The 12,120-nt window shown below is 65.8% G+C and overlaps 4 protein-coding genes across 4 annotated transcripts in view; 3 read left to right on the top strand and 1 right to left on the bottom strand.

Moving 5' to 3' along the window:
- The window catches only part of EMIHUDRAFT_230649 (hypothetical protein), a gene marked incomplete at both ends in the record, with an annotated part of 3,681 nt that extends 1,528 nt beyond the window's left edge, over positions 1 to 2,153 (top strand). Inside the window, 3 exons of the mRNA XM_005785027.1 lie at positions 105 to 212; positions 387 to 1,794; positions 1,966 to 2,153. Of these exons, the coding sequence (XP_005785084.1) occupies positions 105 to 212; positions 387 to 1,794; positions 1,966 to 2,153 (1,704 nt within the window). The remainder of the gene's footprint in view (positions 1 to 104; positions 213 to 386; positions 1,795 to 1,965) is intronic.
- A 911-nt stretch (positions 2,154 to 3,064) lies between these two features.
- EMIHUDRAFT_230648 (hypothetical protein) lies at positions 3,065 to 4,316 on the top strand (the record flags this gene model as incomplete). The annotated part of the gene is made up of 3 exons (XM_005785026.1): positions 3,065 to 3,756; positions 3,830 to 3,905; positions 4,308 to 4,316. 3 exons carry the CDS (start codon positions 3,065 to 3,067, stop codon positions 4,314 to 4,316), a joined length of 777 nt encoding a protein of 258 aa, XP_005785083.1.
- A 1,974-nt stretch (positions 4,317 to 6,290) lies between these two features.
- EMIHUDRAFT_423744 (hypothetical protein) lies at positions 6,291 to 7,313 on the top strand. The gene is made up of 2 exons (XM_005785025.1): positions 6,291 to 6,887; positions 7,025 to 7,313. Exons 1-2 carry the CDS (start codon positions 6,303 to 6,305, stop codon positions 7,256 to 7,258), a joined length of 819 nt encoding a protein of 272 aa, XP_005785082.1. The 5' UTR covers positions 6,291 to 6,302; the 3' UTR covers positions 7,259 to 7,313.
- A 3,204-nt stretch (positions 7,314 to 10,517) lies between these two features.
- EMIHUDRAFT_467960 (hypothetical protein) overlaps positions 10,518 to 12,120 on the bottom strand; it is a gene marked incomplete at its 5' end in the record, with an annotated part of 4,145 nt that continues 2,542 nt past the window's right edge. Inside the window, 4 exons of the mRNA XM_005785024.1 lie at positions 10,518 to 10,964; positions 11,038 to 11,095; positions 11,312 to 11,648; positions 11,690 to 11,850. Coding sequence (XP_005785081.1) covers positions 10,840 to 10,964; positions 11,038 to 11,095; positions 11,312 to 11,648; positions 11,690 to 11,850 — 681 coding nt within the window. The 3' untranslated portion in view covers positions 10,518 to 10,839. The remainder of the gene's footprint in view (positions 10,965 to 11,037; positions 11,096 to 11,311; positions 11,649 to 11,689; positions 11,851 to 12,120) is intronic.

Genomic DNA, 12,120 nt, shown 5'->3' with positions numbered 1-12,120 from the left:
TGCCCGTCTCGCTGCCCGGTGCCGCCTCACCGCCTCACCGTGGCACCTCCGCACCCTAAGCGCCACCATGCCGTGCCCTTGACCTGTCCACGCCCCGCCCGTAGACGCCTCAGTTCATGGGCGCGATGCCGCCGGGCAGCGTGCCCGGCTCCGCATCCCCCAGCGCCGCCGCCGGCGGGGCAATGGGTGGAGGCTACATGGGTGGAGGCTCGGTCTCGCCCGGTGGCCGCGGTGGCGGTGGCGGCGGCGGCGGCGGCGGCGGGAAGATGCAAGGCAAGGGCGGCGGCAAGATGGGCGGACGCGGCGGCGGCGGCGGTGGCGGCGGTGCCGGCGGCGGCAAGATGGGGGGCCGGCCCGATCTGCCGCCGGGCCCGCCTCCGCCAAAGCCCGAGGAGGCGGCGACGAACCTCGAGGCGTACGACGACATCCCCGTCGAGGCTTCGGGCGAGGACTGCCCCAACCCGGTCGAGCAGTTTGCCGAGCTGCAGCTGCACCCGCAGCTGATGCACAACATCGAGGTGGCGCGCTACATGCGGCCGACGCCCGTGCAGCGGCACGCCATCCCGGTCGGCATCGCGCGCCGCGACCTTATGGCTTGCGCGCAGACAGGGTCGGGCAAGACGGGCGCGTTCCTCTTTCCTGTCCTGCACCAGATCATGGCGGCGCTCGACGCGGCGCCGGACATGCGCCCGCGCGGCTGCGCGGAGCCGCGCTGCCTCATCCTCTCGCCGACGCGCGAGCTGGCGACGCAGATCCACAAGGAGGCGCTGCGCTTCATCCAGCGCTCCAAGGTCTTCTCCGTCGTCGTGTACGGCGGCGCCGAGATGAAGACACAGATCAACGCGCTCGACCGCGGGTGCCACGTGCTCGTTGCGACGCCAGGGCGATTGGTGGACCTGATCGAGCGCGGCAAGGTGCGGCTCACGTCGATCGCGCACCTCGTGCTCGACGAGGCGGACCGGATGCTCGACATGGGGTTTGAGCCGCAGATCCGGCGCGTGGTGGAGCGGGAGGGCATGCCTCCGGTCGGGCAGCGGCAGACGCTGATGTTCTCGGCGACCTTCCCCAAGGAGATCCAGCGGCTCGCGTCCGAGTTCATGACGCGCTACATCTTCGTGGCGGTGGGGCGGGTCGGCTCGACGACGGCGCTCATCACGCAGTCGATCCACTACTGCGAGGAGAACGACAAGCGGCGGCTGCTCATCGAGCTGATCGCCGCCAACGCCGGCCGCACCATCGTCTTTGTGGAGACCAAAAAGGCGGCCGAGCACTTGGAGGAGTTCCTATACCGCTCGCAGATCCCGGCCACCTCGATCCACGGCGACCGCTCGCAGCGTGAGCGCGAGTACGCCCTCGCCTCCTTCCGGCGGGGACACCCGGCGGTGCTGGTCGCCACAGACGTGGCGGCGCGCGGGCTGGACGTGCCCGACTGCATGCATGTGATCAACTACGAGCTGCCGCGCGACATCAACTCGTACGTCCACCGGATCGGCCGCACGGGCCGGATGGGCAAGCAGGGCGTGGCCACGTCTCTCTTCTCGCCGCTCAACCGCCCTGTGGCGCGCGACCTGGTCACGCTCCTGCAGGAGGCGAACCAAGCTTGCCCCGACTGGCTCGTCGCCATCGCGGAGCAATCGGGCCACGGAGGGGGCCGCGGCTATCAGGGCCGCGGCAAGTTTGGCGGCCGCGACTACCGCTCCAACGCCCAGGTGCGGCGCTACCAGCACTCGGCCGTCGGCGCGATGCCGGGCTACAGCCAGGGGTACCAGCAGGGCGGCTACATGCCGCAGCAGGGTGGGTACTACGGCGGCGGCGGGTACATGCAGAGCAAGCAGGGCGGCCACTACGGCGGCGGCGGCGGCGGGTACGGCGGCGACGGCGGCGCCGGCGGCTGGGGCGGGTACGGGCAGCAGTACGCGCAGATGCCATACCAGCAGCAGCACTATGGAGCGCGTGGCGCGGGAGGCGGCGGCGCGTACGGTGGCTACCAGGCCTCGCCGCATTACCAGTACTACAATCAACAGCCGGCGCAGGGCGGCGGCGAGGGCGGCTCCCCTGCGATGATGCCGATGGGGATGGTGTGGCAACAGCAGCAGATGCCCCCAGGCGGCACCGCCGGCCACGAAGGGCACTACGCGGGGTACGCCCAGTGAAGGGAGGCAAGCCTTGCGGCGAAGGGCCGCGCGCGCGGGGGGGGGGGGGGGCGGGGGCGCGCCTCGCGCACGCCCAACCCCGGCGGAAACGTGCGGCAGCCAAGACACGGAACCGCCCAGAGAGACGAACGGGGGGAAGTCAGCTCAGTGTTTGTAATTTATGTGCGGGGCGAGCCCCCCAGGGGGGGGGGGGGGGGGGGGGCAATCGGTCGGCTTGTTGGTGCGGACAGGGAGGCGAGAGGCTCGCATCTTGTCGCGGCCGCGACTCGTGTGCGTCAAAGTGCCGCATGTGCACAATTCACCCAACGACATGCGAGTGTCGCGTATTTTGTGAGAGAGGTGAGCGGGGGGAGGCGCGGGTGCCGGCGTGTATTTGGAAAAAGATGCGATGCCAAGTATACAAGTGAGAAAAAGACTAAAGAGGTACACCGCACAGACTTTGAGACTATACAGTCGGGCCGATGTGTGTGTACCACGGGGTCGGGTGTGCGTGAGAGCAGCACGGCCACCGAGACCCAGCGACATACATGCACACACGCGAAATGCAAAGCAGTGTGTGCGCACGCGGCACGCGCGCACCACACTCCGTCAGTGCCAAGTGTGCGCACGCGGCCCGCGCGCGCACCACAGCATACACCTCAGGTCGTCACAGCAGACAGCACCACACGTGGCGGTTTGTCGTCATCACGTACCTCTCGCAGTCACGCGCGGCCAACGGCAAGTGTACACGATAAGAGCCATGCAAGCAAGTCCAATGGCAAGCGCTGCATGCGGACCCCCCCCCTCCCCCCCCGCGCCTCCAGATGCGTCCAAGAAGCGAGTTTGCTCACGCAAATGCAGGGGAGAGCCCCGGGCCTGTATCAACCGTCAGCTCCGGCTGGGCGGCGGTGTCGTCGCTGTCGCTCTGAGGTATGTCGGGCGAGCCAGATCGCGAGCTGGTGGACCGAGAGCTGCCGGACCGCTTCCCATCCGCCGGCAAGGCATCGGGGAAGAAGCGCGTGAGCAGCATCTTCACCAGCCCGGCTCTGTCCTCTAGCGAGCCGGACCCAGCCACCGCACGCAGCGTCATGGTCGGCCACCGCTGCAGTAGCACGCTGGGCTTGCCATTCAGCTTGAAGAGCAGTACTAGCCGGCGCACACATTCGGAGTGCGATCCGTCTGTGGAGGCATTGAGTGCTAAGAGGGCCGAGGTGAGCGTGTCGGTGTTGCACGAGCGGAGCCTGCCACTCCAAGTCTCGACGAAGCTGCTGACGGGGCGCGTGCGCGTCGGAATGGCCGGGGGGGGGCGTGATCGCGGCCCCCCTTCCGAGGGCGCCGCTGCCGAGGGCCCGCCGCTGCCAAGCCCGCCGCCGCCGCCCCAAGCCTCTGGAGATCTAGTTCGCGGGGGCGGCGTGGAGGGCGGATCCGCGGCGGGCGAGGATGCGGCGGCGGGACCAACAGAGGTCCCATCAGCGAAGCCCGAATCGTTTCCGGACATCGCCCCCGGGGGCCCTCCCCAGCTGGCGGGTGGCGCCCCTACTGCCGACGGCCCAACTCCGAGGGCGCAACGCTTCCTGATCGTCCGATCAAATGCGGCGCCCGAGTCTTGTAAAGGGCTCGAGGGGTACTCGAGGGGTATTGATGCGATCGAGATCGAATGTGAATCGCAAAAATGGTCAGTTCAAGTTTGTGTCTAGAGGGAAGGACAGGCGGGCGACATTTGACGACGTCGGGGATCACAATGTGACGACCAAAACGATCTTGGGGGCCAGGGTGAGACAACAACAGGTCGGGGTGCCACGCGGGGCACACCACAGGCGTATTCTAGAGGGGGAAAAGAAAATTCTAAAATTTTCGCGCAAAAATCTGGTTGTTGCACTGTTGCACTGGAATGGGGTCGACAAAGTATTTGGATAAATTTCAGATTACCCGGTTTTTGAGATTCGCCTCGCAGATCACCCGGCGTTTTTCAGATCACTCGGCGTCTGCGACTTTTTGCCTCGCAGATCACCCAACACGGCGAAATGTCGTTTCCAGGTGGGGCTCTCCTGCTCCTGACAAGGGACACGACAGGCTCGCAGCGCGGTGCGCGGTGGACTCCCACATCCACTGGCGGTCTCATCTCAGTCTAGCGACCTGCCTCCAGCTTGTCGCTGGCAGTCTCTCCTACCACAGGCACACTGACACAGGGGTGGCAGGGGCGGCGGCACGAGTCTCCCACATACTATGCGGGCCTCACTAGAGGTGCGGCCCGTCTGAACCACAGCGTGTCCCGACTCGACTGCCGGCGTCCCAGTCCGGGGGTGTTTCTCTTCTTATCCGTTACCATGTAGAGCAACGCCGAGGGCGGGCCCTTTCGGGCTCGGGCCGCCCTCTCGCCCGCACCTCTGCGGGGCTCGCACGTGGCAGCGACTCGACTGGTCGCGTCAGCCCCTTTGTGAAGCCTGACACGCTATCCACTGCTCAGGCCATGCCTGACACGCCCACCAAAGCCTTGGAGTCTTCCGAAATTCGGGATCTCCTACATGGCGCTAAACAAGAAGCTGATGCAATGGTGACGGAATGCAGTTTCGACCGTGCCGCCGCCCTCGACGGGCTTGCGGCGAACCTGGCCACTCTTCTCGAGTGGAGCCGACTGCATCACAGCGATGGCATCGCTTTCTTCCTCACTACGAATTGCGCTGTCTACATAGATAACATTGCGCCCACTGTTTGCTGCACCCAACACGATGCGGTGCGCTGCGCGCGCTACGAGCTGAAGCTGCTCAAGACGCGTGCCTTTGCCGACTTGCTCGAGTTCGTCGCCGATGACAGTCAGTCACCCACCGCCGATGATTTTGCGCAGGTCGGAACTGTCCACAAGACGGTCTCTGAGAGACAGGCTGCGGTTGTGGCCGAGATCGTCGTCTCCCAACGCGTCATCAAGCGGATCGACAACCTTGTCACCGAGGCGCTTCTCAAGGCCTTCTTTTCCGACGACGCGCTGCGGGCCATCTACCGCGAGAAGGCCGACAAGGTCAGTGGCGCTGGTGGCACTTCCGTTGCCCTTTTGGCTGCAATCCGCTCCGACATTGCTGGAGTTCGGCCGAAGCTCCAGAGGATCATCCTCGAGACTGTCGGCGTCAAGCCTTTTCTAGCTGCTGGTTTTGGCACTCAGAGTGGACGGGTCCACTCCGACTTTCGGCGGCGTTACCGCCGCCTCACCCGGGCCAACGATTGGCTCGAGGACGAGCGGCTCAATTCCACACAGCTTACTGCGCTCCTCCACAAGTTCCTCTCCGAGCTGACCAGTGCGTCTTTCCGATCCGACGTCGACGCCACGCTGAACGCCATCGTCTGCGCGATGCGCAGCGCCGTCATCACGGACATGGATGAGGCCGCGGTTCTCGACTCGACTGCCGGCGTCCCAGTCCGGGGGTGTTTCTCTTCTTATCCGTTACCATGTAGAGCAACGCCGAGGGCGGGCCCTTTCGGGCTCGGGCCGCCCTCTCGCCCGCACCTCTGCGGGGCTCGCACGCGGCCTGTGCGTGTCCTCGCCCTTGAGGGGGGAGGGGAAGGGGCTGTGTGTCTGTGCATGTGTGTGTGTGTGTGTGTGTGTGTGTGTGTGTGTGTGTGTGTGTGTGTGTGTGTGTGTGTGTGTGTGTGTGTGTGTGTGTGTGTGTGTGTGTGTGTGTGTGCGTGTGCGTGTGCGAGCCGCCCTGAACGCCACGAGCGCGCCGCGAGCGCCGTAGCGCCGGCGAGCGCCGTCGGCAGCGCGCGACCGCCACCCAAAAGCGGAGGTACATCAGGAGCCGCAGCCGGCCTACTCCTCGCGGAGCGACGCGTGGCGCGCGACGCGCGCGCGTGCGCGTGCGCGCCCAGCCGAGCCCTAGGCCGTATGCCGTCTGCCGTCTGCCGTCGGCCGTCGGCCGTCGGCCGTCGGCCGTCGGCCGCCGCCGCCGCCGTAGCGGCGGCGAGCGCTCGCCTTTTGCGCGACGCGCAGTGTGGACGCGCGTCGCCCGGACGTGCCGGAGCCGGTCCGGCGCGCGCGCGGGCGGCCAGCGCCTGTAAACAGACAGCTGCCGCCCACACGTTCAAAGGTGCATTAGGTTATTTTTGAGCTTAGCTTCGATGTCATGTACAAATATTTATTTTTCCTCATTAGCAATTCCTCCCATGCTGGCGGTGCCAATGTTCCTGCTCGGCCTCGTCGCCACGCCACAATCCGCCACATCGCGCCACGTCCTCTCGCGTGCAAGCTCGCCCACCTGCAGCATCGAATCGGAGACGGCCGAGACTCAGAGCGGCACTGCGCCAGCGAAACCTCCAGCCGAGCCTGGCTTCTTTGCTGGCTTCGGCGCCGCGGCTGGCCTGGTCGCCGCCCCGATCCTGCTCTTCAGCGTTTACAACGTCGCAGCCACCGGTGGCGGACTCGATCCCGGGCCTTATGGCCTTCTGGGTGCTATCGAGGGCGTGTCATACCTCGCTGTCGTGGGCATCGCCGGAGCGGGTCTCGTGAGCAAGGCGAGCAAGGGCACGGGGCTACCCGCGGGCCCGCTGGGGCTGCTAGGCCTTTCTGAGGGCCTTTCCTTCCTCTCGCTTCTGCTGGCGGTCCTCGTGTTTCCGCTCAAGGAGTTTGGGGTGGTCGGCGACCCGCAGACCGCCGCGGTGGATGTGCCTGCGCTCGCCGCGGCCGTGGGCGAGGTGGTGTCGCCGCTGGTCGCGTCGCTCGTCGCCGCGGTGACCAGCGCCGTCGAGCAGATTGACCTGCCGCAGGTCTGCAGCTCGCTATGGCCAGAGGGACACCTGGACTCGGCACACCCGACAACGCCGCGCCCGCAGCTCACTGCCGTGCGCATCCCGACCGCTTTCGCCCCGGAGAGATGGTCTCACCCTGGCTTCCCTGCCGCTAGGGGTCACTCGACGGCGGCAGTCTCCCGAACCTCTCCGCGGTAATCTCTTCGCTCCATCTGCCAGACAGCCTGCCCTCCCTCCCCGAGGGCCTCTCCCTCCCCGAGGGTCTCTCTCTTCCCTCCCTCCCCGACGGCCTCTCCCTCCCCGACGGCCTGCCCTCCCTCCCGTCGCTGCCCGACGGCGCGGCGCCCGAGCCCAACGCCCCGGCCGTCCCCGTGTCGCTGGGGGAGTGACGAATGACGTCGCCATGTGTTTTTTTTCTATGATCAGACTGACTGACTGAGAAAGATCGATGTAGAGGCTGGGCGTGTGTGTGTAGCTTGTTGCACGAGTATACGTACGTACGTACTTTTAGCTTACTGGGAGAAAAGGGAGAGGGGGTTGTGTTCTCTAGGCCCCTAAGGGCGCTACGCGCGGCGTGAGAGCTCGGAAAGAGTACCTCAAGAATCGTAGTCTTTATTAGTATCTTGGTACTTGGAGCACTTGTGGAGATGGAGTGCAGTCTGCAATCTCACATCCATAGAAAAGAAGGCTCACCGCCTGGGCCGGAGGCGGTGGTCCGATAAGCAAGTAAAAAACGGAGGGGGGGGCCTGCGCCGGAGGCGGTGTCCGATAAGCAAGTAAAAAACGGAGGGGGGGGCCTGCGCCGGAGGCGGTAGTCCGATAAGCAAGTAATAACATTGTGGCGAAGAAAGTGGGGAAATCCGCGTCACGCGGCCGTCCTTTGCGGAGTGAGTGCGTCCGCTGAGCCGCGGTGACACCGGCCTGCGTGCATGCCCTCTCCCTGCGAGTCGCTGCAGCAGCTTTCCAACCCGCCAACCCCGCACTACAGGCGCAGCATGCGCGCCCTCGCTCTCGTGCTCCTCCCATCGTTCGTCGGGGCGCCCTACGTCCTGGGCCAGGATGATCCAACGGACGCCGAGCTGCTCTGCTATGGGCGGCGCTACTCCGATCTACAAAAGGCCTTCGGATCACACATTGGGATGCTGCGCAAGCACTGGAACGACTACGGACGGTCCGAGCGGCGTAACCCACTCTGTGAGCGGGATTGGCCCGAGCTGGTGCATCGGAGGATGGGCTCGTGGCTCGTCTCGGCGCTCGGGATTTCCCGCGGGGGCGCTACAGCACCCGAAGCTGATCGGCCGTGCCCGCGCGTCGAGCCTCCCCAGCTCACGGGAGACGAGCCGCCCGGCGAGCGGCCGCTGCTCTCGTTTGAGGTATGCGGCGGCCTGACCAACCAGCGGATCGCGCTCGTGCAGGGGCTGCTCATCGGCAAGCTCACCGGCCGCGCTGTCGTGCTGCCCTTGCTCAACCCGAACGGCCGGCAGCGGCCGGACAGCCTGTACGCCGAGGACCGCGAGCACATGGTGGACTTCTCGACCTTCTACGACCGCAATGCGACCGAGGCGGCGCTGCGGCGGCTCGGCATCCGGCTGGCCAGCTGGTGCGCGCTTTCGCCGCCTACTTTCGCGAGCGCGCTTGGCCCTCGCTCCTCATGCGCGGCGCTCTCGCTGCGCTCTCTCCCTGCTCATGGGACCTGATGCCGCGCCACCTCTGTGGCCGCTCCATCCTCTCTGACGGCGCCAGCCCTCCGGCTGCGCCATCTCTCTTTGGTTCCCACCCACCCTCTCCTTGGTGGCATGCTAAGCTCTCACGCTAGCATGGGATCCACCGTGGCTCTCACGGCGATGTCAGCTCGAGCCTCTGCTCGCGTAATGGGTCCTGTCGTCGGCCCATCTTACTTTTGCGATACAGTCTGTTTCGGGCATTAAGAAAACGTAGCATTAAGAAACCCTACCAAGCGATTTCCGCGAAAATCTAAGAAACCACGGCGCGCCGCAGGCGCGCCGGCTGGCAAACGCCGCAGGCGCGCAGGCCTGCAGGCCCGCGCCAGCGCCGGGCTGCAGCCGCAGCCCATACTACGCCTCCGCCCCCTCCGTCGCCTCCCCTTCCGCCTCGGCTGCCCCCGCCTCCGCACGTCGCCCTCGACACACACTCACCCAAGTCCCTCCGTTGATACAGTCGGTTGGCGTCGACGACCACAGACGACGCGGGAGTCTCCCCCGCGAAAAGAGGGGGGGGAGAAGTGGTCAGTTCAAGTTTGTGTCTAGAGGGGTACGCACACTGTGCAATATCACCCCAAACTGCAATACAAGGGAGACTCTAAAAAACCGCCCCGGGGGCAAGGCGCAAGGGGTAAGGGTAAAGGGTGTGGATGCTGGTATGAACAAAATCGGAGGCGCGACCCACTCAGGTCCCACTTCGCCACAGACGGTCCCGCGCCTCGCCGCTATGTTTGCGGCACGCCCCGCACCGTCCGCTGTGCCGCGTTTTTTGTCCGGAGTGAAAAGTCCAACGCGCTCGTCGGTGACGGTGTCCCTCAACCTGCGCCGCGCTCGGCGAACCTCGACAGCGCTTTCGGTGGCATGCAGCTCTTTGCGACAGAAGCCTGGAGAGCAGCTCCTCTGCTGCTCACACACTCTGCACAGCTGACACAGCCTACTGTGCGGCTGCCACAGCTGTGACAGCGATGGGCTCGCCCTCACTGGCCCTCAGTCACTTGTGCTGCGGCTTGTGTGAGCGACACTGCTCGGCGACTCGGCGACTGCCGGCACACTGTGAGACCATGGGTGTGAGGTAAAACCACGCTACCAGCGCTTGGTCACATCAGCCCTGAGGTCATATCCTTCTCCTCTGTTGATGGTAACACTTGTCTACTCGCTGGAGCCGAGCAGGAGGGCTTGGCGCACAACCCCTGTTCAACTCACCCTCCACCACTGCGACCCCGTAGCCAGGCGTGAACGTCAACCTGTGTGAACCTCGCACCGCACATATTCTCTCTATCTGCTATCTCTCTCCCCTGTGGCTTCGGTCTTCGGAGAGGCCTGCACACCCTCTCGAGCCTCGTGCCGACACCCACGGCTGGGCTCGCACGTCGCACGTGGCAGAGGGCAGGTCTTGGTTTTTTCACTAGCTTTTCGCATTTCGGACTTTTCGGCGTCTGAGACTCTGAGTGTTATTAAGGTAAGGTAAGGTAAGGTAAATTCCTCCACACACACAAGTGGTGGGGCAAGGGGGGGCGACCCTCTGCATCTCTCTGAGTTATACGGGGTGTGGACCCCCTGAGTTGACCAGGGGTTGTGCGCCGGGCCCTCCTGCTCGGCTCCAGCCAGTAGACAAGTCTTGTCATCAACAGAGTAGAAGGATCTGACCTCGGGGCCGATGTGACCAAGCGCTGGTAGCGTGGTTTAACCTCACACCCATGGTCTCACAGTGTGCCGGCAGTCGCCGACTGTCGAGGTTCGCCGAGCGCGGCGCAGGTTGAGGGACACCGTCACCGACGAGCGCGTTGGACTTTTCACTCCGGACAAAGACGGCGACACGCACACGAGCTGCGGCCGTGTCGCCGTCTTAGCGGCGAGGCGCGGGACCGTCTGTGGCGAAGTGGGTCGCGTCCCCCGATTTCCTCAACTCACGGTCCGCTCTGTATTCTATAGATACGAAAGAGTTTACACGCGAGCCCACGCGAGCCCACGCGCCGCACACACGCACACGTGCGGACATACCGAGTGGGGGGCACCACACGCGGCACGCAAGAAACGAGACACCGCAGACCCCAAGTACCCAGCCAAAGTATGTTGTACACAATCATCTCGACGGCTCACCGCCAGTCACGTCCGGTTTGCTCTCGCTTCGCGCGCGACCGAGCTGCCACGGAAGATCTCGCCCCCATGGCGCCCCACGCATGCATGCATGCACACCGTGTAGGGCTCACAAAAGAGCGTGCCGGGGCTCACGCAAAAGTTTTAGCCCCTCAGCCAAACAGGCTGGAGGTGACAGCCGCCTGCCGGATCGAGCAATAGCAGGAGAGGAAGATGCCGATCGCGGGCGCCCAGTAGAGGGTGCGCGCGCGCGCGCCCTGCAGGAACCCCATCGCGCCTATGGGACATGTCTCGGAAAGGTCGTGAACGCGCCCTGGTCGTCTCGCGGCGCGCTGCGGGAGGCCGAGCGCCGCTCTGCGCGTAGACCTCCTTGGCCATCCCGACGAAACCGACGGGGAGGGTGCACGCCTGCCCAAGGGGAGGGGGGGGGGGGGGGGGGCCACAAAAGGGGCGTTGGGGGCCAAACCCTCGAGCCCCAGGTCTCGGGACGCCTGCTGGCGCTGTGCGGGAAAGCTAGGTGGGGCAATGCGGGTGGCCGAAGGGCAGCGAAAAGCGCGGGCAGTGTGCCGCGGGCAAGCGGCCGTCGTGAGCTGGTCGCCACACGCCCCACGGGTAATGTCGGACCAGCTCAGGCAAGCTCGGGCAAGCTCGGGCATTTCTCGGCAAATGTCGGGTCAGCTCGTGTGGTTGCGCCTGCTCGTCGCACGCCTCGTCGACGCCCGTGCCTTGCGTGAGGATACGGATCGTGACCACGTCGGTCGGCGTGGTGAGGAAAGCGCCTACAGCCGCAAAAGGCGACGCCGCCGTCAGGCGCCCCCCGTCACTGGGCACTGCCCGCGAGGCGGGGAGTCTGGCGCGGGGGCTGAGGCGCGCGCCGATCGCGCCGCCCGTCGCTCCAAAGAGCGCCTCGGCGAGGAGGGTGTCCACGTCGACGACAATGTCGGGCGAGTTGATGATGTACCTAAAGGAGGGAGCCGCGCAGTCGGGGGCAAGAGCCCCCACGGGGCCACGGCGTGCGAGCGGAGGGGGGGGGGGGGGCGCGTCTTGAGCCCCTCAAAGATGGCGAGCTGGATCGCGCCGAAGGGCACATCCCTCCACAGCGACGAGCTCCACGCGCGCATCACGTTCGCGCGCCCCGCCGCCGTGCCGAGCACGCTGCGCACCTGCGACGGCGGCGTGTCCGGACGCATCACGGACGCGTCTCCCAAGGCCGCCCTTTCCGTGCCGAAGGTATGCTGCCGAGTCGGCCGTCGTCGAGTCTGCGCCCGACTGCAGCCTCGACTTGATCGCCTCGGCGGGCGCGCGGATCACCGACCCGACCGTCTCCCCCGCGGCGCCAGCGAGGAGGTACGCGACGAGCGGGTAGGGGCTGATTGCGGGGGTGGCGAGCAGCGCAGCCTTGGCAGCCTCGTACCCCCCTATTTGTGTGTGTG

Source organism: Emiliania huxleyi, assembly GCF_000372725.1.
Source record: "Emiliania huxleyi CCMP1516 chromosome Unknown EMIHUscaffold_165, whole genome shotgun sequence".
Lineage (NCBI taxonomy): Eukaryota > Haptophyta > Isochrysidales > Noelaerhabdaceae > Emiliania > Emiliania huxleyi.
The sequence above is the reverse complement of the archived record's forward strand: the minus strand, read 5'-3'. Positions and strand labels throughout refer to the sequence as shown.